The sequence below is a fragment of the Suricata suricatta genome, chromosome 3, assembly GCF_006229205.1.
Source record: "Suricata suricatta isolate VVHF042 chromosome 3, meerkat_22Aug2017_6uvM2_HiC, whole genome shotgun sequence".
Classification (NCBI taxonomy): Eukaryota; Metazoa; Chordata; class Mammalia; order Carnivora; family Herpestidae; genus Suricata; species Suricata suricatta.
Genome location: NC_043702.1, coordinates 12,399,291 through 12,425,025, shown reverse-complemented (window position 1 = coordinate 12,425,025; position 25,735 = coordinate 12,399,291). Strand labels below are relative to the sequence as shown.

At 37.8% G+C, this 25,735-nt stretch overlaps 1 protein-coding gene across 2 annotated transcripts in view; it reads left to right on the top strand.

The window, feature by feature from the left end:
• Window positions 1–6,709: 6,709 nt before the first annotated feature.
• Window positions 6,710–25,735, top strand: part of NYAP2 (neuronal tyrosine-phosphorylated phosphoinositide-3-kinase adaptor 2) — a 251,615-nt gene continuing 232,589 nt past the window's right edge. For both annotated transcript variants that reach the window (XM_029933694.1, XM_029933695.1), the window contains exon 1: window positions 6,710–6,930. In XM_029933694.1, the coding sequence (XP_029789554.1) occupies window positions 6,710–6,930 (221 nt within the window). The remainder of the gene's footprint in view (window positions 6,931–25,735) is intronic.

Sequence of the window (25,735 nt, the reverse complement as noted above, 5' to 3'; positions counted from 1 at the left end):
GCATCTGCAAAGTTTAGAAAAAGAAGTGTAAAAATCCTAGAGACAAGAAGATTGCCTATTGTTTAAAAAAAAAATTCATAGACTCTCAATTCAATTAGATGGTTTCCATTGTAGCTCCAGTCAGCAATCTATCATACCGACTGTATCTACTTTGCAAATACTGCCTTGTAAGTGTCTGGAAACGTTTGGCCGAAGGCTCAGAAAAGTACTTCAGCCATTGACATTTTGTGTGAGTCCTTAATATTATTAGAAATGTGCTATCTCTTTAGACCATGGGCAAATAGCACCATGACAACTTGGAAGTTGGGGGCAGATATCGGATTTATGATGCCACTCCATTAGCATGATCTATGCCCATTTTACCCATTTTGGAAAGGGAGAGAGTGGAGAAAAACTCACCACAAAGTAATCTGCTTTCTGAGAAAAAAGCAATCAGCGTCTTTGTAGTCACTTCAACAAGCGCCCGTGGTTTTAACTCTAACATTTCCCATTTTGAGCAGAACAGCTGCATTTTGATGAAAGTGAGAATAAGAAAATGAGCTTGACCATTTGTGGGGTTGAGGGTAGGATTTTAAGCATAACCAAAGTGAAATGATAAGATTTATTGTTGACAGATTATCAGAAAACAATTTTGACATGGTTTATACAGGTTACGAATTATAACCAGGCAATCTGGTCTGTTGATTTGGTCCTATGTGAAGTCAGCGAATTTTAGAAATTAATTTGCATACATATTTTACATATGTATATGAAGTCTGATTATTTAAATACTTATATTTTGACAATGTGTTTTCAAATTGGTCTGAGTACAAGCAACAAATGTAAGAGATCTTTTTCTTCCTGCTGAATAAAAACAATAGTCAAAATTGCCTTGGGAAACTTTTATGAATGAGTTGATACTGCTGGACAAAATGGGATTGACTATATCAGAGAACATTCAGTGACTGGAAATGGAGGGAAAATCAAAGTTTAGTACTTCAGATTCTAATAACTTCCTCACAGCATTGAGGCAGGTGTGGTTTGAAAATCTCAGAAATAACTAAGACGTAGGGATGAGAAAACTTTCCCATAAGCAGATGAAATGAAATGCACAAATGTGAAATGAGGGCAAGATAACAAAGCTTTCCAGGAGGAAATGTATTCCCTAGCATGCATTTTATTTTTCCCAGTGAACACAAACAGCATTATAATAATAAGACAAGACAAACTTTACATTATTCTAGCTGTAACATTGTCTTATTAGGCTAACTGTGACCTGAAATTTAAGAAGCTTCTTAACCTCAAGAACTGGGGAGTGGTTCGCTCCCAAATAGTTGCTTTTTCTTCCTCTGTCACTCAGTAGATAGGGAAACTATCTGGATTAATGAATGTGATTTTCACAACTTTAAATCTTGGAAAACCAAAGTTCTAGATGGAGAGCCACTTCACCTCAGAAATTCTGAGTACATACTGTAATAAGAGAACAAGAACCAGTCCCCATAAAGGCCAGTGGGCTAATTCATTTTGATGACACTTACATACAAGGATCCTGGGTGGGTGGCAAAGGACTCATCAGAAGGCTCTGCCTGAGAAGTCTGTGTACACACCCACCTGAGCCAGTTCTTGCAGAACCAGAATGACTGATGTCAAAAGGCATGAAATTACACTAAAGAGGGAATTTGTTCTGCATTTTAAGAAAAGAGAAATACTTTGACATGTATAAGAAGATGGCAGGCTTAATTTTTATCTGACCCTTTCTGTATGTCTTCAACAGCAGTCTGTAATTAATCAAATGCCTTCTATACTATGGAGAACCCACTGTTGACATCAGTTAGTGACACATTAAATATCTTCTGGTAAACTCAGGCATTGGTTCTATAGTTTACAAGGGAATCTACATAAATGTATGTTCTTAGTTAAAGTTTTTGCACTTAATTTTCAGAAAGGTGCTTCCCAATTTTTTTTTTTGTTTTAACATTGAAATTCACGTAATGTCTCAGCTTCTTGTGTTCCTTGGATGCAAGTAGTGGCCACAGAAAGAGAAAAAAAAAAGGAAATGAATTTTTTATGTTTCTATGGATTCCATTTGGGCACCTTTATGTATGTTTTATGCTCCACGTCTATATGTAATAGACAGTTTTATTTCAGTGGAAATATTGTAAAGAAATGTAATGCTACTTTCAGCTCTAAGCTCAGCATGGGTAAGGTACGGTGATGGTTTTATACAAAAGAAAATAAAGAAATGGTTAATTCAACACAAAGTTAAATGCTTAGTGTATTAAATATGACCTCAATCTCAGTAGTTTAAATTGGTGCATCTTAGCTGGATAGAGTGAAATTTCAAATTTTAGGAAGTGTCACAATATTATACAAAGTAATTTTTGTGAAGGGTGTGGTCTACAGGAAATAAGTAACAAAAGTGAAAGATAAAATTAAAGCATCCAGTTGTATTCAAGCCAACATCTGTAGAATGGCAATGATTTTAAATACCATAATCCAAAAATCAAAACAAAAGGAGGGTTTTATGAATGGACAATACAGCAATAGAATAAAGATGTAAGGTGAAGATGTGGAGCTACCTATGATTTCTATGGGGTTTCTGATCTCAGTCATTTTAGATGCTTTCCCAGGAGAATCCTAACACAAATTCTCAAAATTAGCCACAACTTCCAAGAAAAAGAACTCATATACAAATCTTGTACTGTTTGAGTCCATGCTATGCATTCCTAATAAAACCCATTGACCTTGCAGACCAAGAATGTCAACTTTCAACCAATGCTCTAGGGGGAGCTAAAATGTCTAATTTGTTGTGAGCAAAAATGGCTGCAAACAACTCCAATCCAAACAAAAGGGATGACTGGAGAAATGCAGAAGTTCACTTGTTAACCTCCCTCACTTTGTTGTCAAAAATGCAATCATTTAAAGTCTAATAAGAATCTGTTACATATTGCGATAGAGCTAAACACTCTACCTAAAGGAGACAGGCCCTTTTGCTTCTTAACTATTGTCTTCCTAAGATGCCAACATTAAGAATTAAGTGCTCACGATAAGCCTTCATAAAATACTTGTGCACAGCATTGTTGTTAAAGGGCCAGAAATAAACTTGATTTAATACCCAGTAGCCAAAATGAAGCCAAGTTTTTAGTGGTATAGAACATGTCTTATTTAATATCTATCTTAGCCATAACTACACATTTCTGAAAGACAAACAGACTTATGATCATACCTGACTGGCTTCTCACTACATAGAAATGGCAGCAGTTCTGAGACAGGAACTTCACACGAAGTTCACTTTTCTTTAGAGAGGCCTCACATTTGTTTAATGAGGAGTGAATGAATGAATCTATGCATTCAGAGTTCAGTTGGCTGAGAAACTCCCCTTGGCTTGGAAGGGTGGAGCCCAAGTGTTTGAGCTTCACGGTTCCTGGTGACAAAGCCCTTATCTTCCAGTTGTAGAAAATAGGGCGGAGATAAGATAGATGGTCTGTCTGTGTGCACTTGGTTAGGAAGCAAGTCTATGAATGCCTTCCATGCTTCCGTTTGCACATCTGTGACTAAGAACTTGAACTGCATTAAACATTCTACTAACGTGCATTTCAACGTAAAAATGTGTTTTTTGAGGGGTTATTACTAAACATAATCTGGCCACAGTTAAGAATTATGAAAAGTATCTAAGTAGCGATGTTAGTGACTAATAATTTTGCTCAAATTAACTGAACACTCACATGCCAATTGCTAACAACATGTTCTCACAACAACATAAGATGGTTGAATCACTCCAACCACCATTTTAAAAGCATGGAAGCTAAAGCTTAGAGAAAGCCAAAGCTTAATTAATTTGCATAAAGTCAGAGACCTAGGGGTGCTTGCATTGTGATTTCAGGCCGTATTGCACTCTTGACGACTGCCTAACTGCCCTTGGCCCCTGTTTCCCACCCCCCGCCCATTACAATCTACCTTTTACATGTAGAGACCAGAAAAGTGTGATGCTTGAACATTGGTGAGGTTCACATCCATTTTTTGTGTTTATTTTTGAAGCCTGGTATAATTATTGAACAATGTTCTTTGTTCATCTTCAAAAATGGTGACCACAGACCATGACAAACTCGTAGAAGCCACCACCTGTGCCTGTCACACAGCCACTGCATTGCAATTTTTAAATTTATTGTCCTCTTACACTGCAATGTGAATGCTTAGAGGAACATGGTTTTGCCTTTATCAGAGCCTCATTCATAACAGGTGCTCAAGAAATACTTGAATAAACAAATGAGGGTAGAGCCAAATCCTTCTCCAAAACTAGATGACAAGTATGCTTTCATTCATCCAATGATCATTATCCAGAAATTTTGCTAGATTCTATGGTTTTTATCCCTCAGATTTTCATCTTAACTTTTAAAGGAAATCTTATAGTACAACTTTCTCTAGTATAAATAGTTGATGGTATTATTATTTAATGTTGTCTCGGAATAAACATAATTTAAACTCCAGTCAATTTAAAAGACCACATAAAGAGATAATTAATTTTCAGAAGTACCCAATTAACCTTGTTAATATCTGGAATATACAAACTGTATAAAGAATCTCTGGTGCCATTTGGATAGGAGAAAAGTTTAAGGGAAGAAATGAAAATTTGGGGGTAATGCTTTTCACAGCGGGGATATATACAGGTTCACTCCAGGGCAAAGTAGGAATGCTCTTCCCCCTGAGACATTATCTCTGGAATTCTTGTAATACTGACTTGGCTTTTTTAACTATGGTAGCATTAATTGCCATAAAGTTATACATATCTATTTTTATCCAGGCCCCCCCTAATGTTGAAGTTCTTGGTAGAAGTGAATGTTTCAGCTTTCTGAGAATCATGTTCCTGTATTTTTCTTAAAAATAACAATTGTTGGTAGCAGTAATTTTTTATTCTTATGCATGTCCACCACTGGAGCATCTAAACTCATGGACTGATATTACAATACAATTCAATTATGTTAGACAGTTGAAATTAAAAGACCATTTTATTTGCCAACCCATTAGGGCTTAAAACCAAACCAAACATACTAAAACTTAACACAACAACAAAAAATCATGAGTCAACAAACAACTCATATGCCCTAGTTTCAACAATTTATTACCGACTGGAGAATAAATCTTTAAATTCAGAGTAGGAGTCAAATAACATAGGGATTGCCTGGCAGCTGAAACGCTAATAAACTCTGATAAGAAGTAAAGTTTCCATAGCTACCATCCAGGTATGGAACATGATTATACTTGTAAAAAACTCAAAATGAAAGTGACTCATAAGGGCAAAGATGAAAGCCTAGGACTTCTACATTAGATAGCTTGACTGATATTTAAAATATATATATCTTTCTGAGACTTTTACAAAAAATAAAAGATGTTAACATAATTTAAATTTTAAATGGCTGAATTTTTTTTCTTATTAATTGATTTTGCTTTTGATTTTTTAATTTGATTCAATTATACCAGTTTCCTATCCAACAGTGAATATGCAGTTGAGGACAGTAAGCCTTATTAAGCGAGAAGGGTAAAATACTTATCTTGCATGCAATGAATTAAACTTCAGTTCTATTTTTATTGATTAAAGCACCATTTATCTATCCCCTGGTTTTATTGATTTTTATAATTCATTGAAATAGTTCTACTTCAAAGCATCCTGATTTTCAGAGCCTGCTGGTTATCCATCACCTATCCATACACATACACACATTTGATGTTACCATTGCTGCCAATCTTCCACCTGTACTTTAATTACGATAATATTAGCTAACATTACTGTATACTTACTATTGTTAAACTTTATGCTAAATTCTTTATGCATCTTTAGACATCACCTCTCTAAGTAGTTATATCAGCAAAAGGTAGAGGCTATTTCTCCCATCATTTTGTAGGTGAAGGGAATATATATCAGTTGAAAGTCCAATGTTTTATTGTTGTTTTAATTTGATTTTGGTTTACAGTAATCCACTCTGTGGTTTGGGTTTTTAAACCTTGATGTAGCAGTGATCATTGTAGTTGTCACTGCCCGAGTTACCAGATTGACGAGGAATGGTGTGGTCCTGGTGACCTCTAATATTTGAGTTACAGTAGGACACCACTAGGAAGCACCATTTTGGAAAATAATGGTGGGTCAAAAAGGGTTTATTCCCTAAATAAATTATATTAGAAATGTGTATTTCCTTGTTTACTGTTATGTTTTGTACAAATAGCATAGATTTGTAGATCTTAATTTAAAACTAAAGGAACACACACAATAAGAAAGTCTCTTCCAAATAATGATATCATTTGATTCAAAATTGAGAAAAGAAGTCTTTATGGCAATTAGATATAAATGAGGCTTGGACCTGATATATCTTAGTGATACAAGAAGACATTTTTGAAAAACAATGTATGACTTTAAATACATAAACCAAACATTGAACTTGGCACACGGTATTTGTACCCGTACCTTACCTTTAAGTGCAAGAGATCTGACCTTTGATGTTCTAATTTTGTTTGAGGGAGTGTTTGTTACTCAGGCAACATTCATTTAATATTTACTTCCAATAGTGTTGATGGTTTGTGGTTTCTAATGAGACATTTTCTCCAAATATATTCTACCATAAGCATTGAAATCTGGGGCTGACAAGATATTAGGGTGAACAAAGAGCACTTTACTTTTTACCTTCACCTTTGATAAAGGTAAATGTGTTCTTATCCTACAGGAAGTGTTCCTTTTTCCATGATATCCTCCAAGATGATGAGTTCTAATCCCGAGGAAGACCCTTTGGACACATTTCTCCAATATATCGAGGACATAGGGATGAAGGCCTATGATGGCTTGGTTATTCAGAATGCCTCAGACATTGCTCGAGAGAATGACCGCTTGAGAAATGAAACCAACCTGGCCTATTTGAAGGAGAAGAATGAAAAACGCCGAAGACAAGAAGAAGCAATAAAACGGTAAATATAAATACATGTATTCTGAGTCATGCATACACAAGGAAGTCCGTGAAATCTGCAAAATCTGTGATGTTGTCACCCGGTGAAGAAGGGGTTTACCCCAGTTAGACCTGATGAGACAAGGTGAAGTTGGCACCTCAACTATAACGTAAATACTATTCATCTGGCTCTCAGTTCTTTCCCCTTGGCTAAAAAAATTATTTGTGTGTTGTGCATGCAGAGGTCCAGCTGGGATGGGGAAAGAATTCAGTTTTCTTTAAAAAAAAGTTCATACCAAACAACCCCTTGATAAAAGCCCAAGGGAAACACATAAACACTTTCATAGTCAATGTTTGATAAAAATCCCCACCTTTAATAGTCTCTGTTTATAGTTCTTGCCTTATAATAGTTCATCTTATTCTTAGATCATAAAGAAACACATCAATAATTAGAATTATAGGAGTCACTGAAAGCAGGAGGAATCCTCACTATGTGCTCTCTGTGCAGAGTTTTATGCCTATGGTGTTTCATGTCCAGTACCAAGTACCCCAGGATTGTTGAAATAAAATGACTTTTCTGTTGCAAAACCTACCCTTTACAAGCAAATAAGTGCCAGATTATGGCTTCCTCATTGAACCTAAATGTCCTGAGGCACTGAAACCCAAAGTAGGATATACTTCTTTTGATTTCCCAAAGTGTGTTATAGTGTTGCATGTGTGTGTGTACCAGGGGTACAGGTAGAGGCATATGGTGGTATACAAAGTCTTCTTTCTTCAATAAGTTTTATTTGCTAAGTGCAAAGATTCAGAATTTAGACAAGTAATCCATGTCAATTAGCTGGATACTAAATAATAATAGTTAAGCTATTTTAATAATTGGTGGATTTTTCATCTAATCTGGCATTAACACTTGTACTTAAACTCTCTATGAAGATTATGACATTAGGGAAAATAAGTTATTATTTTAGGATGAACTATTTATGAAGCTAGGTAAAGATGCACTACTCTAATTATTTAATGGCAAATACTTTTATACAAGATGGTTGAGAGAGAGAGAGAGAAATTAGAAAGAAAAAAGGAAATGTTATGGAGGATTCTTTTGAAAAAATGTAAACTTTTCATTTTGGAAAATCGAAAATGTAATTTTTCCATTTTGAAAATGGACACCTGTGCTACTATTGTATATATAAATGTTTGCAAAATGACATACCTGATAAATATTGCCACAATTGCATATATTTAACTCAATATGCTATTGAGGATTATTTTATTTTTTATTCCTACCCCAGTTTTAGTTGGTATCAAGAATTTCCTTCTAGGATACACTAAATGTCCTTTCTTTAGTACAAATCTCCCCCTCACCCCTCCCCCGGGGAGAATTACTTGTGATTTCTGCATGTACGTCTGTGAACATTTTACTTTTATGAGAATTAGCTTTCTAAAATTCATAACAAAAAAGGATGGCCCACTGGACTTCTAAAACAATTTCATCTCTAAAATGAAAAGTTTCCTGATCTTGACATTAAAACTCAATTGTTCATTCTTTTTTATAACCATATAAATAGAATTATTTGCAGAATAGTTTCATTAGATTTTACAGAGTACTGAAGTGTGCTTATCAGACCATTAACTTCTGTGTTTCATCAACAACCTTTACAAGAGTTCTATCTAAAGATATTAAGACAGGAGAGGCTGATTTTTAGGTGGATTCCTGGCAAATGTTCAAAGAGACGTAACCAACAACTCCAGAGAACTCTGAAGACCAAGGGCTGGGAGCAGGGTTGTGGTAGGGGGCAACATAACAAAATTTTGTCAGTACATAATAAGTGAAGCCCAGGAAGTGCAGTTGTGTGACTTTTGAGTTGGTCCCTGCAAGATCAATAAGTCAATATTTTCTAGTATCAAGTTAGAAAGCACAAAAATGTAGATAATTCAGACCATACATTGAATTGAAAAAACGTCCCCCATGATCTGGACACCTTTATTTCCTCATCGAACTCTCAACATAAGATAAAGCTTTAGCCTAGCTCTATTTGAGAATAGAGCAAAGAATAGGAGTAAGTTATCCACCATGTCATGCTCTCATTGGTGTTATTCACAGAAGAGCTGTAAAGGTTTATAATTTGTCAATTCGACCCAATGTGGTGGGATTTTGGATATCACTCCATTTAGAATTTCTCCCCAGATGTGGATGGATAGAGCAGGAGAATAAACCAGTTTTGTAGGCATGAGAATGGCCAATTAGAGATAAACAAACTGGCAGGTGCTAATAAAATGGGCTTATGTTCAAGCTGAATTCTGACTCCACCCTGAAATAAGGCAGAGAGATTTAACCTGGTCACAAGGAATAACACTGGTCCAGGTGAGATAGATACGGCATCTCACACCTGAGGTCAAGGTGATACAAGACAATGGGTGAACAATGCATGTGATATGCAACACGGTTGCTGAGGTCCAAGCAACAGTGTAAGTTTCATGAGAAGAATGATTCTATACAGGTCTTACAACAGAATCTAATGCAAATGTATTATTCAATGAACATTTGCTGTTAAATTTATTGATCAAAGAAATATATGTTGAAATTTTACTGTGTCAGGCAATGTCTTCAAGACTTTGATGAGATAGCAATGAACAAAACAAAGTTCCTGATAGTAAGGAAGCTACATTCTGAGAAAAGGCTGAATAGGAGACAACACTAAACATATACGTATATGTAAATACTTATAACAGGGGGTAAACCAAACTAGGCAAAGGAGATAAAAACAGAGCCAAGTGAAGGCCCCTGAGATGATATTTGAGACATTGGAAATATATTCTCAGAGATGTGAGGTGTATGGGTATTGGCAGAAAGAGAATTCTAGACAGAGGAAATGGAAAGTACAATGTGTTCTAAGAAAACGACAAGGAGTCACACAGTGGTCAAGGCAAGGATTTATGGTATGGAAGTCTAGACTCACAGTAAGTCATCAGGTAATGTAGAGCCTTATAAACTTTTGTGTTTTATTCTGAAAGAGAACACAAAATTCGTTGAAGATGTTTGAGTGGAGGTGTGACGTGCCTTAACTGAAAATTTTACCAGGATTACTCTTACTCCTGTGTTGAGTAGACTGATGGGGCATAACTAAAAGTAAGAAGTGCAGAGAGAAAGTCTTCCCAGTAATTTAGGTGAGAGATGATGGTGGCTTGGACGAGGGTGGTAATGGTAAAGGTGGCATTGGGGAGCCTGGGTGGCTCAGTCAGTTAAGCATCCAACTTTGGCTCAGGTCATGATCTCATGTTTGTGAGTTCAAGTCCCGAGTTGGGCTCTGTGCAAACAGCTCTGAGCCTGGAGCCTGCTTCAGATTCTGTGTCTCCTTTTCTCTCTGGTCCTCCCCCACTCATTCTCTGTCTCTCTGTTTCTTAAAGAATGAATAAATGTTAAAGAAAATTAAAAAATATATATTTTAAGGCAGGATAAAATGTTCAAATTAGGGGCACCTTCAAAATTTTCTAATTGGTGAGATGTAGGAGTTGAGTGAGAGAAAAAACACCAAAGATGGCTTTCAATTTTGTTTTGCTATTGTTTTGTGTGTGTATGTATGTGCATGAGCTTGTGTGTGATTTTTAATTTGTCTTTTGCTTGAAACTTGAGAAGAATTATGTTGTCATTTAATGAAAGGGCAAAGACTAGAGAAGAAGTTTGAGTTAACTATTAGAGGAATAAAAGATCAGCTTTGGTGCCCCAGTTTTGTGACCCATTTTGGATGTCCAAGTAGAGAATGCTAGATAGGCAGTTGATCCATGATTTATGGTAAGATCAAAGCTAGAGACATAAATATGAGGGTCTTCATAGTCTATAGAGTTCAAGGCATGAGACTAGTTGAGTATACCTAGAACCTAAAGTTAGAGAGGGGGGCATGCCTGGGGGTCTCAGTTGGTTAAGTGTCCAACTCTTGGTTTCAGTGCAGGTCATGATCTCACAGTTTGTGGATTTGAGCCCCACATTGGGCTCTGCATTGGCAGTGTGGACCATCTTTGGGATTCTTACTCTCTCCCTCCTCTGCTCACTCTCTCCCTCTCTATCAAGATAAATAAATAAACCTAAAATATTTTAAAATGAAAATAAGAATAGAGAGGGATGAGAGGAAGACAGTCTCAGGACTGTTCCCTGGGACACCGACTACTTACATGATAAGAACAGTAGACGAATCCAAGAAGAACAGCCATTAGAGAGGGGAAGAACCACGTAGGAGGGTGATGTGTTGGAGTGAAGTGACAAAAGTGATCAAAGAAGAGAGATATCGGGGCTCCTGGGTAGCTCAGTTGGTTAAGCATTCGACTCTTGATATCAGCTCAGGTCTTGATCTCAGGATGATTAGTTGAAGCCCTGCATTGGGCTCTGTGCTGAGCATGGAGCCTACTTAAAAAAAAAAAAAACAGATTTTAGTTTTAGAAAAACTATGTTAAAGCCTGAGAATTGAAGCCCCTTCCACACTGGTATTGTTGGCAAGAACAATTTTGGTGAAGGGCTGGGGACAAAACCTAAGGAGCTTTTGCTCATGAGAAAGTAGGAAGAATGGAAGGAAGTGAGGCAGAATATAGAGAACTCCCCTGAGGGTTTTGAGGCTAAAATCATTACAAAATATGGTGAGTAATTGTAGTGGCAGGTGGGGTCTCTGGTATTTTTTTTTCTTTAAGAAGAGAGAAAACTAACTTATTTGAAATGCTGATATGAATGATCACAATAGAAAGGGAAATGTTAATGGCTTAGGAGCAGGAAGGAAAAATTACTGTGATTATGTCCTTGAGTAGGCGGGAAGGGTTGGAATGTAAGTCATCGTAGAAAAAAGCACAGACTGCTCAGCCATCGTAGGAGAAAGGATGGCCCAGGATACGCAGGACTGAATGATTCTGAAGGAGCGACTAACCCTGGAACACAATGCCCTGAACTGGGTTCCTCTTGTCCCACACACCATTGTGTCACTGCTTCCACAGTTGTTCATGCCATAAGATGTGCAGAGGTGATATGCATCTCGCTGTTGGTATCTCTTCACCTCCTCTCCTGCAGCCTCTCTTCCAGATACTCTTCTGGAACCTTATCTTAATTTGGGTTTCTGGAACCCAAATACTTTTCTGGAAGCCTAATTCAAAGCATGAATATCTCTGGGAAGAACAAAATACTAGCAAAACCTCTTATTTTTAAAAAAATTTTTTAAATGCGTATTTATTTTTGAGAGACAGAGTGTAAGTGGGAGAGGGGCAGAGAGAGAGGCAGAGCATAAAAGGAAACAGGCTTCAGGCTCTGAACTGTCAGCACAGAGCCCGATGTAGGGCTCCAACTCGTGAACTGTGAGATAGTGACCTGAGCTGAAGTTGGAGGCTTAACCGACAGAGACACCCGGGCGTCTGCAAAACCTCCTAAATTATTGAGACTTCTAGATATCTTTCTTTCCCCAAAGCATGGCCCTTGTACAACATGGGGACATGGAAGTCTCTGGATGCTGTTGAGGGATGAGGTTTGAGAGAGAAATGTCAAAGGAGTCAAACACATGGTGACTGGACAAAAGGTGGAGACCCAAGGCCTTTGTGTGACTCTGTGCCAGGCTGGCTGTGGGTATCTTAAGGTTCCCTCCTCAGTATCCATTGAAATATCCAAATTCTACTTGATTTTGTTTATATGGTGACCAGTAGTTTGAAATCCTGAAAATTTACTTGTTTTTTAATAAAAAAATTTTTAACATTTATTTATTTTTGAGAGAGACAGAATGCAAGAGAGGGAGGGGCAGAAAGAGAGGGAGACACAGACTCTGAAGAAGGCTCCAGGCTCCAAGCTGTATGTGCAGGGCCCAATGCAGGGCTCAAACTCAAACTGTGAGATCATGACCTGAGCCGAAGTTGGACCCTCAACTGACTGAGCCACCCAGGTACCCTGAGATCCTGCAGTATAAAATATAATAATCTTTTATTTTCCTCTTATAGTACATTTTTGGAATTACTTCAACTTTCTTAATAGAAAATATATGTTTAATGTTTTTGAAAACTCCATAGCAAGATTCTGTTTATACAAACCTTCTGGAGTTTCAGGATTGGCAACAGAAGCAGAATACTCACATCTATCTTTAACACACATTTAATATTTCTAACATGTAATTTAGTTCAGTTGTAAAGGGAATTCTACATGACATCATGAACATAGCTTACTCAATTAAAATTCTTTAACATGTCTGCTGAATACCTTCTTAAATATGTGCAACGATTTAATATATGGGATCGAAAGGCTGAAAATCTAAAGATGGGGCATGTTTGACCTTGAAAAGGCATTGATGGTAATTCTCTGTGAAATATGCCAGTTGCAATTTCAGAAATGTGCCGACTGCCAAGGATTGCTTAAAAAATGGAAATAGGATTTCATATGATTGACCTTCTGGATCACATATGTGCGGAAATGCCTTTTGTGTTGAAGCTGGGAGGCTTAAAACACTGAGCTCTTAGAAAAAGAATCTCCTCACCCTTTTCTCTGTGTTGCACATCATTTAAGCTTTCTGAGCCCAATTCCATATATAGTTTTTCATTTATTTATTTTGAAAGAGAGAGAGTATGTAGTGTGAGCAGGGAGGGGGAGAGAGAGAGGAAGAGAGAGCACCCCAGGCAGGGTCTGCATTGTCAGAGCAGAGCCTGATGTGGGGCTTGATCTCATAAACTATGAGATCACGACCTGAGCTGAAATCAAGAGTCAGAGGCTTAACTGACTGAGCCACCCAAGAGCCCCTCAGTTCCATAGTTTTAAACTAACTTGAGTCGCTTGTCACTACTTTCTTTGCCTTCACTGCTATTTCTCAAATGGGATTTTATTTTGAGTTTGTTTGAGTAAAAAGTTCTAAATAAATAAGAAGTGATACTGTTAGTGCTGCCTTTAACAGCCCTAAATAACACTTGATGAGAAAGGGAGAGAATGACTTAAAGGAGGAAAGTTAATGGAGAATGAAAAATTATTTCAGTAGCTCATCATTTCTGCTATTTTAAGTCCTAATGGTTTTGTGCAGGCACTGTTAAATGAGATTTACTTTTTATTAAAAAGCCTGGAAGAAAACACACACTCAAAACCTATAGCTTCAAACGAGTGAGCTCACTTGAAGTAGATTACAAAACTCCAGTTTGTCATATGTGGGGGTGAAAGATGTTTAAGAGACAGGGATGAAGGTATGTGGGACCACTGATGCAGCCCAGGATACAGACATTAGAAGGGAGCAACTGAGGGGCACCTGGGTGGCTCAGACAGTTAAACGTCTGACTTTGACTCAGGTCATGATCTCACCGTCAGTGAGTTGGAGCCCCGCATCGGGGGCTGTGCTGACAGCTCAGAGCCTGGAGCCTGCTTCGGAGTCTGTGTCTCCCTCTCTCTCTGCCCCTCCCTCACTTGCACTCTCTCCCTCTATTTCTCTCACTCTTCCTCAAAAATAAATAAACTAAAAAATATAAAAAAAAAAAAGAAAGAAAGAAAGAAGGAGGCAACTGACCAAGAACAGAATGTGACCACAGATAATCTGTGAGACAGTGCCTGTGTGCATCTGTGACCGTGAGGCCTGTTTTAGGGGATCACTATTCATAGGTAACACCTCATTCAGGACATGGGTAAGGATGGTCATTGAGGAGGAGTGGCAATCAAAAGAGCATCTGCTATACCAAAAGTACATTGAGGTTTCAGGCTTCCTTTTAAGTGAATTTTTCCTTCTGGATTCTGGAACTTGTCCCTACACTGTCTCATTTTACTATTAGCCACAGTATTTTGAAAACAATATAGGAAATATCCCTTCAGTAAAACACACACACACACACACACACACACACACACACAAGAAAATATGCTCCCAATACATGTTTTTTTGAGTAAGTTTCCTATTATAGGAAGGAGTTGGATTTTTTTTTCTAATGAAACAAATGTTACATTAGTGAAATTCTCCCAAACATTGTAAGTCTGGAAGACAGCTCTCAACTAGAGCCAAGTGGTTCTGTCACAAAGGACTACTTAGGCTGATTAGGAACATCTCTGTTCCCTGTGGATGCCCTCAAGGGATCTATATAAGGTTATATTTCCTCTTTAAAAGTGACAGTCAGAAACGGAATTAGATTACTTACAGCTTCTTTAAACCAATACATGCAATCGTGTATTAGTATATATACTTGGAAGCCATTTATATTTGAAGAATTCAATATTTCTATTCGTCAAAGAGAAACAAAGCACTGCTGAATATCCTTCAGACCAAGTAGAAAAAAAAGAGTCAAAATAAAAATAAAGAAAATATTGGCTTTTCTTTTTCAAAAACATTGTTACCTAAAAAGCAAATTGTTCTAATACCAAAGTTTTGAATTGGTAAATATTTTAAATAATTACCCAAAGGCATAATTACACAGAGAACTCTTAGGAGAAGGATGTTAGTAGTTACATAAATCCTCTTTAGATAGTTATGGCTTCTCGAAATCATACTCATGATTTCTGGCAGAAGACTTTATGGAAATACAGAGCATTTACTTAAGTGCATTTTAGTGAGTGATCTGTCCATTTATTGCCTCATGAATACCCACTTTGGTCACAAATAATCTCATTGGGTTTGGACTAATTGGAGGCATGTAGAAAAATAAACTACCCTATTTGTGTGTCAAAACAGACATGGAAACACCATTGCTCAGGTGAGTGTAGAGAGTGAAATGAACTAAACTTCAGAAACATAACTGTGTCAACTTTTAAAAATACTCAGAGTGCCTGGGTGATTCAGTCAGTTAAGCATCTGACTTCAGCTCAGGTCATGGTCTAATGGTTCTTGAGTTCAAGTCCGACGTTGGGCTCGGTGCTGACAGCTTGGAGCCTGGAGCTTGCTTTGGATTCTGTGTCTCCCTCTGTCTCTCTCTCTCTCTCTCTCTCTCTCTCTCTCTCTCTCTGTCAAAACTAAATAAACATTTTAAATAAACAAATAAATAAAAATTAGAAAAATAAGCTCTACACCTAGCCTTAAAATATTTGGAAATCTTCTGTAGCTGGTAGAGAAATAGTCTACAATTAGTTAAAGCTGTTATGCTTAGAGCTTAGGAAACAAACTCAAAAAGCCTTTAGCCATAATCCTATCTAGAATGAAACTCAAATCTGCAGCATGTCAGAGTCTTGCTGGAATGAATCAGCTGATCTGATCTGATGTGAATTTCTGACCTAATTTTGCTGTAGGACTCAGTGCTCAGGCAGAGAAAACAAGGTTAATGTGTTGATAAGGGGGTGAGACTAAACAGCAGACAGTATCTTAATAACCCTCTCTAATTTCAGCTTCCTCTTGTGTTTGTGATTAATTCCAATCACTTTTCTGTTAATCATTTCAGGGGACCTCAAGCTGCTTTTACTTGTTTTTACGTTAAAATTATGCATCCAGATTTTTAATTTTCTTTTTCCAAAGATAAACAAGATATCCAGATATGGAAGTCATTTGGGTTACCACACCTGATGTATGGGGAAATTTTGATTCATAGAACCATACAATTAGAAGACAGAATTCAATAATTCACCTTGTCCTTTCCTCGCTGATTGCTTTTTATTGAGCAAGAAGCCAAATCTACAAGGGCTGATCCTAAATAAATTGATTTATTGAAAGTGTTCTACTTTTTTTTCTTCAATGCTGGTGGGGAAAGTTAATATTAATGAGCATATATCCGGGGACACCGCTTATGCTCATGAAGATTAGCTTTCTCTACTTAGCCTAAGGACATCACATTGGTCAATTTTGGCTACTATGCCCATTCATTTTGCAAGTCCAGTGGAGCCTTCCATTTTCAGGAAGGGTCACCACAGTCTGGAGATGATGAACACAAATCCCGGCATTCATCTATTTACAATGTACACTGCATCTTTATTGGGAATAGCAGTGATTTTAGGGTTTTTATTCAGTCACCTGCCAAGACAAATTAGAAGTCATATGAAGACAGGTCTTTCTTCTCTTTCTTACATGCCTTCTGGAGAGCCATTTTTACTTGTGGTTATTTCAACTTTAATTAGATTCTGGGCCAAGCACTGACTTTACATTTTAGAAATCTCCGCATCGGTTCTCTATCTGCAATAAATACACAGATGTTGGCAAGAGGAGGGGCTTTCAGAATGTAACCCCATCTGGACCAGTCGGTCAGCATGAGGATTAAGCCCTTCTAAATGCTGGGGAGATTGCAGCAAAGAGTAGACATTCCAAACCTCCAAACCTATTGCATCCTGAATGATTGAAAAGAAACCCACTGGAAAATGTAAGGTAATTTTTCTTTTAGAAATATGTTAAATATTTAGAGATGGTTATAGATTAATTAGGCAATAGCTTTCAGCCCAGGGCTGTTTTTTTAATACTCTTTAGGCTCTTGGAGGATGGTCTCAATCTTTAACTAAACATGGTCTTTGTAAAACATTCAAAAACCCAGATAAGGGAAAGGAGTTATTACAGAGCAAAACTATGAGTCAGAGGATTTTTTAGCTACTAAAAATGCAACATGGCATAAAGAACATGTCTAATGTAGCAAATGAAACTGCTGGAGACTGCAGTTGCTAACTGCACATGCTAATAAAATAGCTCCAAGGCTCTGTCCAACTTTGACTTAGCCTGAAGGAAATATCATCATTATAAATTTATAGATCACCTTGAAATTAATTTTCATCATGGATTGATAGAAGGAAAATCAAGCCCCCCTCCCAAAATGGATCTTTGCTCAAACCACATGTCACTAGTTAAAAGTTATTTTCAATAACACTCCTATTTGGAAATACATAACAGCGTATTCCTGTCCATTTTAGAATATGAATATTACTGGTCTGCCAGGAAGCAGAGGTAAAAAACAACACACGTACTGTTTTTTTTTTTTTTTTAAGGAAAGCACTTTCATAAGATGTACAAGGAAGATGCTTTAAAAATGAAAAGACCGGCATTTAAAATCCATTATTTTAATCAGCAAATTGCATTTTAGTCTTTGATTTGAGGCTAAGTATACCACTCAGCATAACCTGATGTTTGAATAAGAAAGGAAGCTGTTCAGTAATGACGAGCATTACCAAGGAGATGGTTTAATTTCCTATTAGGCTGATGTTTATGGGTGTTTCTCAGCTCTTTTGTTTCTATATGAAAATTTTTAGTAAGCATTTAGTGAACATCTATTTCATGGTGGGCATTGTTCTAGGTGCTTGGATTAAAAGCAACAAACAAAAATAGTAAAAATATTTGCCTTTGTGGGATTTACAATCTTGCGGGTGTGGGAGAGGGAGACAGACAATAAGCAAGTAAACTATAGAGTAAGTTAAAATGGAATGAGTTCTATGAAGAAAAGGAAATCAGAGCATTGGAGATCAGAGGTACGGGGAGAAAGCAATTTTACATAGTTTGGTCAGGGAAAAGCTCACTGAGCATGTCACATTTGAGGGAAAAAGCTGTGCGGATCTCTAGGGTGACAGATTTCTGGGATGAAGAAACCTTCAGAGAAGATGTCCTAGGTAGGACCCTGTCTGGCACATTGGAGGAACCGAACAGAGGTCAGTGTGACCAGAATGGGGCAAGTGAGGAACAAGGTTGGATCATGACAAGACACCGTCAGGACTTTGGCTTTGACTCAAACGAGGTGAGATAAGAAATCGGTGTTTTGAGATGAAGAGTGCCACGTCTGACTTTTGTAATTAAAAGGAGGGTTATGGGGCACCTGGGTGACTTGGTTGGTTGGGCATCCAACTTCAGCTCCAGTCATGATCTCGTGGTTCCTGGGTTTGAGCCCCATGTTGGGCTCTGCACTGACAGCTCGGAGCCTGGGGACTGCAGCCTGCTTGGGATTCTGTGTCTCCCTCTCCACCCCTCTCCTGCTCATGCTCTGTCTCTCTCTCGTTCTCTCTCAAAAATAATAAATGAACACTTAAAAATAAAAAGGAGGATCCTGCTGGCTTGTCTGTGGAAAAGCAAGGGCAGAAGCATGAACATTAGTTGGGTGGCTACAAAACCAGTTGTGAGGAGGGAAGAAGGTGGTGTGGACCTGAGTCCGTGGACAGGGACAGGTGCAGAGGAAGTCGAGATATATATTGAAGGTAGAGTTGATAGAATTTGGTGACAGATTCAATATGGGGTTGAGACTAAGGTAAAATCTTGCCATTGTTATTAACTAGGTTGAAAGGACACCAGAAAGGGTTTTGGTGAGAAAGAGTTTGAACATAAAAAGTTTGATATGTTTATTAGGCTTCCAATGATTTGTTGATTTTTGTGGGGTTTTTTTTGAAATGTTTATTTATTTTGAGAGAGAGAGCATGAGTGAGAGAGCATATGTGAAGGAGAGAGGCAGAGAGAGAGAGAGAGAGAGAGAGAGCGAATCCTAGCACAGAGCTTGGTGTGGGGGACTGAGTCCCACAAACCGTGAGATCATGACCTGCGTAGAAACTAGGAGTTGGACTCCTAACGTACTGAGCCACCCAGGCTTTCCAGATCTGTTAATTTTTGTAAGAATGAATGTCTTAGTTTTGATAATTTGTAGGTGAGTGAATAATTTTAGAGACATTTGAAATACTTCTATAAAACTCTAAAAGTTATACTGACACACATTTAAGTCTGAGGACAGATTTTTTTTAATTTATTTTTTTTTAATGTTTTATTTATTTTTGAGAGAGAGACAGCACGAGCACGGGAGGGTCAGAGAGAGAGAGACACACACAGAATCTGAAGACAGGCTCCGGGCTCTGAGCTGTCAGCACAGAGCCTGAGACGGGGCTCAAATCCACGAACTGTGAGATCATGACCTGAGCCAAAGCCAGAGGCTCAACTACTGAGCCACCCAGGTGCCCCAGGACAGATTTTTTTTTTAAGTGTTTATTCAGAGGACACTAAGCATTGTAGATTAATCACAGGAAATGAACAATCGCCTGAAGGTCCTTCCATTGTGCAGAGTTAGTGGAGTTAGTAATCTTGATTCTGAGAGTTGCCTGATCAGCACTCTCACAAGCCCTCCAGCGCAGGGCAGAGATAAAGCCCTGCTGCTATAATCTGAGAAGCCAGAGAAAAGGAGGGGAGGGGTAGACCCGCCAAAAACCTGACACTTGTGAAAAGAAAAGAAATGCTCCGACTGTGGGTCACTTCAATTATTAGCATTGGTAAGATTTATTTACTGCTTTTTTACAATGATGGAAACCGAGATAATTAGTTTGTTAGCTGATGCACATTGGGCACCTTTTCTGTTCTTTGGTGTGGCAATAAACCAGTAGACGACTAACCCATTGTAAACAGAAAATTTGGACTAACTGTGTTTGTGGGTATAAGGAAACACAACTGAGTAGTGGGAACATCCTAGAACCTAGACAAAGGTGCCGTGAGTAACTTTCTTTTTCTAGCTTTAGCAAGACCCATTGAAAAGTCCCCTAATTATTTTTTTAAATGTTTTATTGATTTTTGAAAGTGAGAGACAGAGTGTGAGCAGGGGAAGGGCAGAGAGAGAGAGAGAGAGAGAGAGAGAGAGAGAGAGAGACGTAGAATCTGAGATTCTGAAGCTGACTCCAGGCTCTGAGTTGTCAGCACAGAGTCCCACTTGGATCTTGAACTCATGAACCAGGAGATCATGACCTGAGCCAAAGTCAGATGCTTAACCAATGGAACCACCCAAGCGCCCCCAAAAGTCCTTTAATTTTTAGAGTTAAGTTTTTTATTCATTTGGTGATTAGAAATAACAACAGTCATTCTTTTCATTGTTAATAGAAATAAAGATAACAACACACACGGAGCAACTAATGGAATAAACCACATGTTGTTGCTGTTTAGAATTGGTAACTGCTATTATTGTTAGAATTAGCATTGTTATCACTATTACTGCTTTTTCCTGTCATCATTATCAACTTCATCTCCATCACATATTCTGGTTATGTTAAAAATGACAAATCGTACCATGTCCAAAAAGGTTCTGCCTCCATTTAGGGTAGAAACTAACACAGGTCAAGAAACTGGGTAGTCTGCTTTGAACATTTGCAAATGACATGTGGGCCCCACCCCCAAATGTGAATTTCTTACTTTATCATTCCATTTCATCTTCTTGATGTGCCCATAGTTCTGTTCTTTCTTCTAAAATTGTTAAAGTTACATGAGGGCTGAAAGAATTGTGGCATACAAATAGATTCCAAAGGTTGCCCTAATTGGTAGTTTTAGTTTTAATTATTAAAGTGGCTTCTAAGAGCAGAGAAACTGTCCCTTGTGCATAGTAGGTTTTGGAACACTTGTAAATCAAATTGCATCGGACTCACTTGGTGTACTGACAATGGATTTCCCAAGGGAATAGTAAATAAACTGGTCTTGCATGTGATTTTTTTTTACCATGTAATTCGCTGGTGAATTTTCAGGTATTTTCAGGGAACTACCCTCAAAGTCTTTTTTCTTGGTGTATGAGCTGCTACGTTATTAGTCTTTTCATGGAAATGTGTACTTTCTGAGAAACCGCCACAACTTTTAGGTTAAAGGCGAATAGAGAAAGAAATAATGAATGTGAAGAGAAAATGACAACTACTTACTATCTGCAAGACTTACAGTCTTAAATGTGGTGGGGTTTTTTGCTTGGTTTTGCTTGTTTTTTTGTTGTTGTTTTGCTTTGTTCTGTTTTGTTTTGTTTGTTTAAAGCATTATATTCCCTGGTTTGATTTCTCTTCTGGAAAGCAATGGGACTTTCAACACTGCATGTAAATCCTGCTAGAAAAAGGTTTCAGCTTCACATTGGTTTGAGGATTCTGGGGAAGGTTAGCTCAACAATAGAGTTTAACTGCCCTTTGCTGGGAGAAAGAGTTCTTCTTTCAAGCTACTTGATGCAGTAATTGTAACTGATCTCTCCAGTTCTTTTTGAAGGGAACCAGAATTGCATGGAGAAACTTGAGCCTTTAAAAATCTTCCTGGAGGGATTCTCAACCCCCTAGGATGCTGGCTGTTACATTGTCATGTATAATTTTTAAAATGCCCTTGCTGATACACAACTGAAATAGTATTTTTTGGATAAGAAATGACACACAGGACAGGAAATGACTTGTCAAGCAAGTTATTTTATAGATCATTTTTAAGGAGCTTTTTTCAGCAGCTGGTATTTTATTTTATTTTGAGGAGAGATGATATTTTGTGATAAGAAAATAAACAGTAATGGAGAAATTAAAACAAAATAATGGGAGATATCTTTATAGTGATCAGAGTACATACAGACTCTGCTCTCAGGAGAAAAGGGTTGGCCTCTTAATTTTCCCTCCTTCCACACCAGGCAGGAAATTATATAGCAGGGAAAGTTTGATCATGGTGAGACTAGAATCTGAAATAATTTACCCTTAGGTTTTCTCTAAAGTGTTTTAATGAAAACTCATTGCAATTCATGTAAATTATTCTCTTAGACCTACTGGCCTCTGGATTATGAAACAAAGGGTTAAGAGATGAGTAGTGTGTGACTTTTCTCTGGATTTTTACTGAGTCCTAATTGAAGTCCTAAGACCTCAGCAGCTCCCAACTCTTAGCAGATCAATACAAATATGATATCGTATTTGGAAAGAAATTCCATGTGCTTTAAAACCCATGTTAGTACAGACACATTCATTTCTATAAATTCATTCTTTGTAATATCAAATTTCATTCACAGAGAGTTTTTTCCATATAATTGTACTTGTATTTTTTCTTAGTAACTTCTTAGGATTTTGATGTATTTTTTTAGTGCTTATGTTTTATAATACATTTTGATTTCAATCTGGCTTGTGTGTGTGTGTGTGTGTGTGTGTGTGTGTGTGTGTACTCTGTTCCATTTGTGCAATTATTTAAAAAGCCTAGGTATTTCAAGTAAAAGTAGAGAGGAAAAACACAGTCTCAAAACACAGTACATGGTTCAACAGATTAAATAGGCTAAAGAGAGATGGGGGAAGGGAACACAAAATGACTGCCCGGTAAAAGCCTTTTTAGCAAATCATGCTGAATCTCATTAATAAAGAATACGTCAACTAAAGCTGTACAATCAATCTGCCATGTGCATTAGTGATGTCTAGTCCAATCCAGGTAGATAAATTGTTCCCTAAGTGTTGGTCGGTTGCCACTCAAATCACAACACCAATAACACATGCCATGCTGAATTTCTCCTGACTCATGATGAAATTTCTTTCATGGCGTTAGACTGGACCAAACAGGTGAAGGAGAAGAATGATGTCCGTCTGAATGAACACCGCTCTCTACAGCGAAAAAGGATAGATAGGAAGGGAGATAAGCAATAGACAGCAACGCTACAAACCAATCTACCAAAAATAAACTGGCAGGGAGGAATCGAACTAAACCCCATGGCCAAAGAGTCCGCTAAAAATACAACCGGAAAGGTATAGTCAATACAGGGTTTGCAAAGTCAGATGAGAGCATTGCTGGAGCACAGAGATATCCATCACGGGAAAACAGGTTCACGACAAGGAGGAGAAAAGGGAAGGCAAAACAGAGTAACTAAACACTTCCGTGAATATTTTAATTACAGCATCTTAGTCTGGTTTCCGCCCATGAACAATTCTACTTAATGATAGCTACCATGACTAATATTCTTCCCCATGGCTCGCTATCAGGAGCATTCATTATTATAAAGAGATGCTTTTTAAAGGCACAATATAAGGTGTCCTTGTGAGAGTCTTTGGTTTGAGTCGACACCACATAATTATTCCATTGGCTTCATATACAGCCTGAAGATAAAAGCACCTGCTTTTGAACCTGTGGTGGAAGGAAACGTATTCTAGCATCTCTTACAAGATTAAAAGTCTCCGAGGAGATAGCGTGTATGTGAGAGAGCATTTGGAAACGAGGTGGAAATACTAAGCCGGAGCTGTTGTATGATTGCATTAAAGTGGAGGAATGAAAGATTAGGATGGCATTGGGTTTTAGGAAGGAGTGTCACTTGTGGATTTGTCATTAATGCAGTGACCCTATCTGCTCAAGCCTTTCCATTTCAATGTGACTTAGAATTCTAAAGAGAAACCAGCTTACACAGTCCCCTGTGTAAGCTGCCTTCAGCAAAGAACCTCTATCTTTAATTTAACTCAATTGGCAATCTTGGTTGGAGACAGACTGTGATTTAGTTAAGACGAAAACAGAATGACCTCTGTCACCCCAGAGTTGAATGAGAAACGCCTTTCAGGTTTGATGGCATGTGTGAGCTCCTAGAAGGTAACTTGGAGGGGGTGGGGGAAAAGAAATGGCCTCGGTGAACATGTGGAGGACTGGAAAAATCCCTCATATCATGGCTTCATCTTCTAAATAAGTATATGCATGTTTGTTTGGCGTGCTTCAATAATGCATGCATGTTGTATTACCTCAGTGACACAGAACAAAACCCTATTGTAATGAACAGGGTCAAAACCATCAACCTGATGCAACAAAACAATCCTCATGTGCCAACTAGCGGGATTGGTTAGGTTCCTGATAAGGATGCAGCATATTCTGTGACCTGTTTATACAAGAAAAATATGTAGCAGACACACCCACTACTTTCAGCACCTTTATTGGTCAAGTTTGCAAATGGCAGATCGGGCTTAGTAGATCTCAAAACAATTTGCTCCGCTTTTGTTTGCATTCATGTCTGAACTTTGGAGAGAAAGAGAGTTTCCCTCGCTCCTTTCAAGTTCATTAGGACAGACCAAAGAAATGAACTAAGGAAATGTTATTCTATATTAAAAATGATAGCGAGGGGTGCCTGGGTGGCTCAGTTGGTTAAGTGTCCGACTTCAGCTCAGGTCATGATCTCACAGTTCGTGGGTTCAAGCCCCGCATCAGGCTCTGTGCTGACTATTTGCTCAGAGCCTGGAGCCTGTCTCCCTCTCTCTCTGACCATCCCCAGCTCACACTCTGTGTCTCTCTCTCTCTCAAAAATAAGTAAATGTTAAAAACATTTTTAAAAATGATAGTGAGACAACAATCAATTAAAGTTTTCATCAAATTATTTTTCTTCTCAAATACAAGTACTTCAAATTAATCAAATATCCCATTGGCACACTCTTTCTAAATGTTCCCGGCCTCAATTTGTATTATGCAAACCTTAATCATCATTTCCGGCCAAAGCAAATAACCACACTTATATACTCGACACATGGCCGATAAATTAGCGTAGAAGTTTTCTTAAATATTTGATCAATGACTTTTGAGACCTACATTGGTGCTCTTCTATTATTTTATTTAAAATATAGAACAAATATAAAATCAGGCAAAAAGAGGAAATTATAATTTTGAGGGAATTCTAAATTTAAAAAAAGTAATGTTTATTGATTTTTTGAAAGAGAGGCAGAGTGTGAGCTGAGAAGGGACAGAGAGAGAGAGGGAGACACAGAGTCCAAAGCAGGCTCCAAGCCCTGAGCTGTCAGCACAGAGCCGGATGCCAGGTTTGAGCTTACAAACTGCAAGATTATAACCTGGGCTGGAGGCAGACACTTAACCAACGGAATCATCCAGGTGCCCATATAATCTGAGGGAATTCTAAAGCCCTTAGGTTTGACTTTTATAGACAGGTAAATATAAATAATTGTGCTGACCATCAATGCACTTATGATATTTATATTGCATTTATTTAAATGTGGTCAGGACCTGGTCTTCCTAAAACCAAAACATTAAATGGAAATAAATTAGACATAAAGTAAAGATTAAAATGAAAAGAGAGAGTAGAGGTCAAGGAAATTTTAGCCAGGTCACTAAAATGCCAGACTTTGTTTCCTTCTTCTTCAGTCTTTGAATTTATATGTTTGCAAAAATGCTGGTTACAAGTGATCATTAAAAGAATCCTTGCATTTTTAATAAAATAGGCCAAAAATAATTTGAAGCGATCTCCATCATAATAAAAGTTGC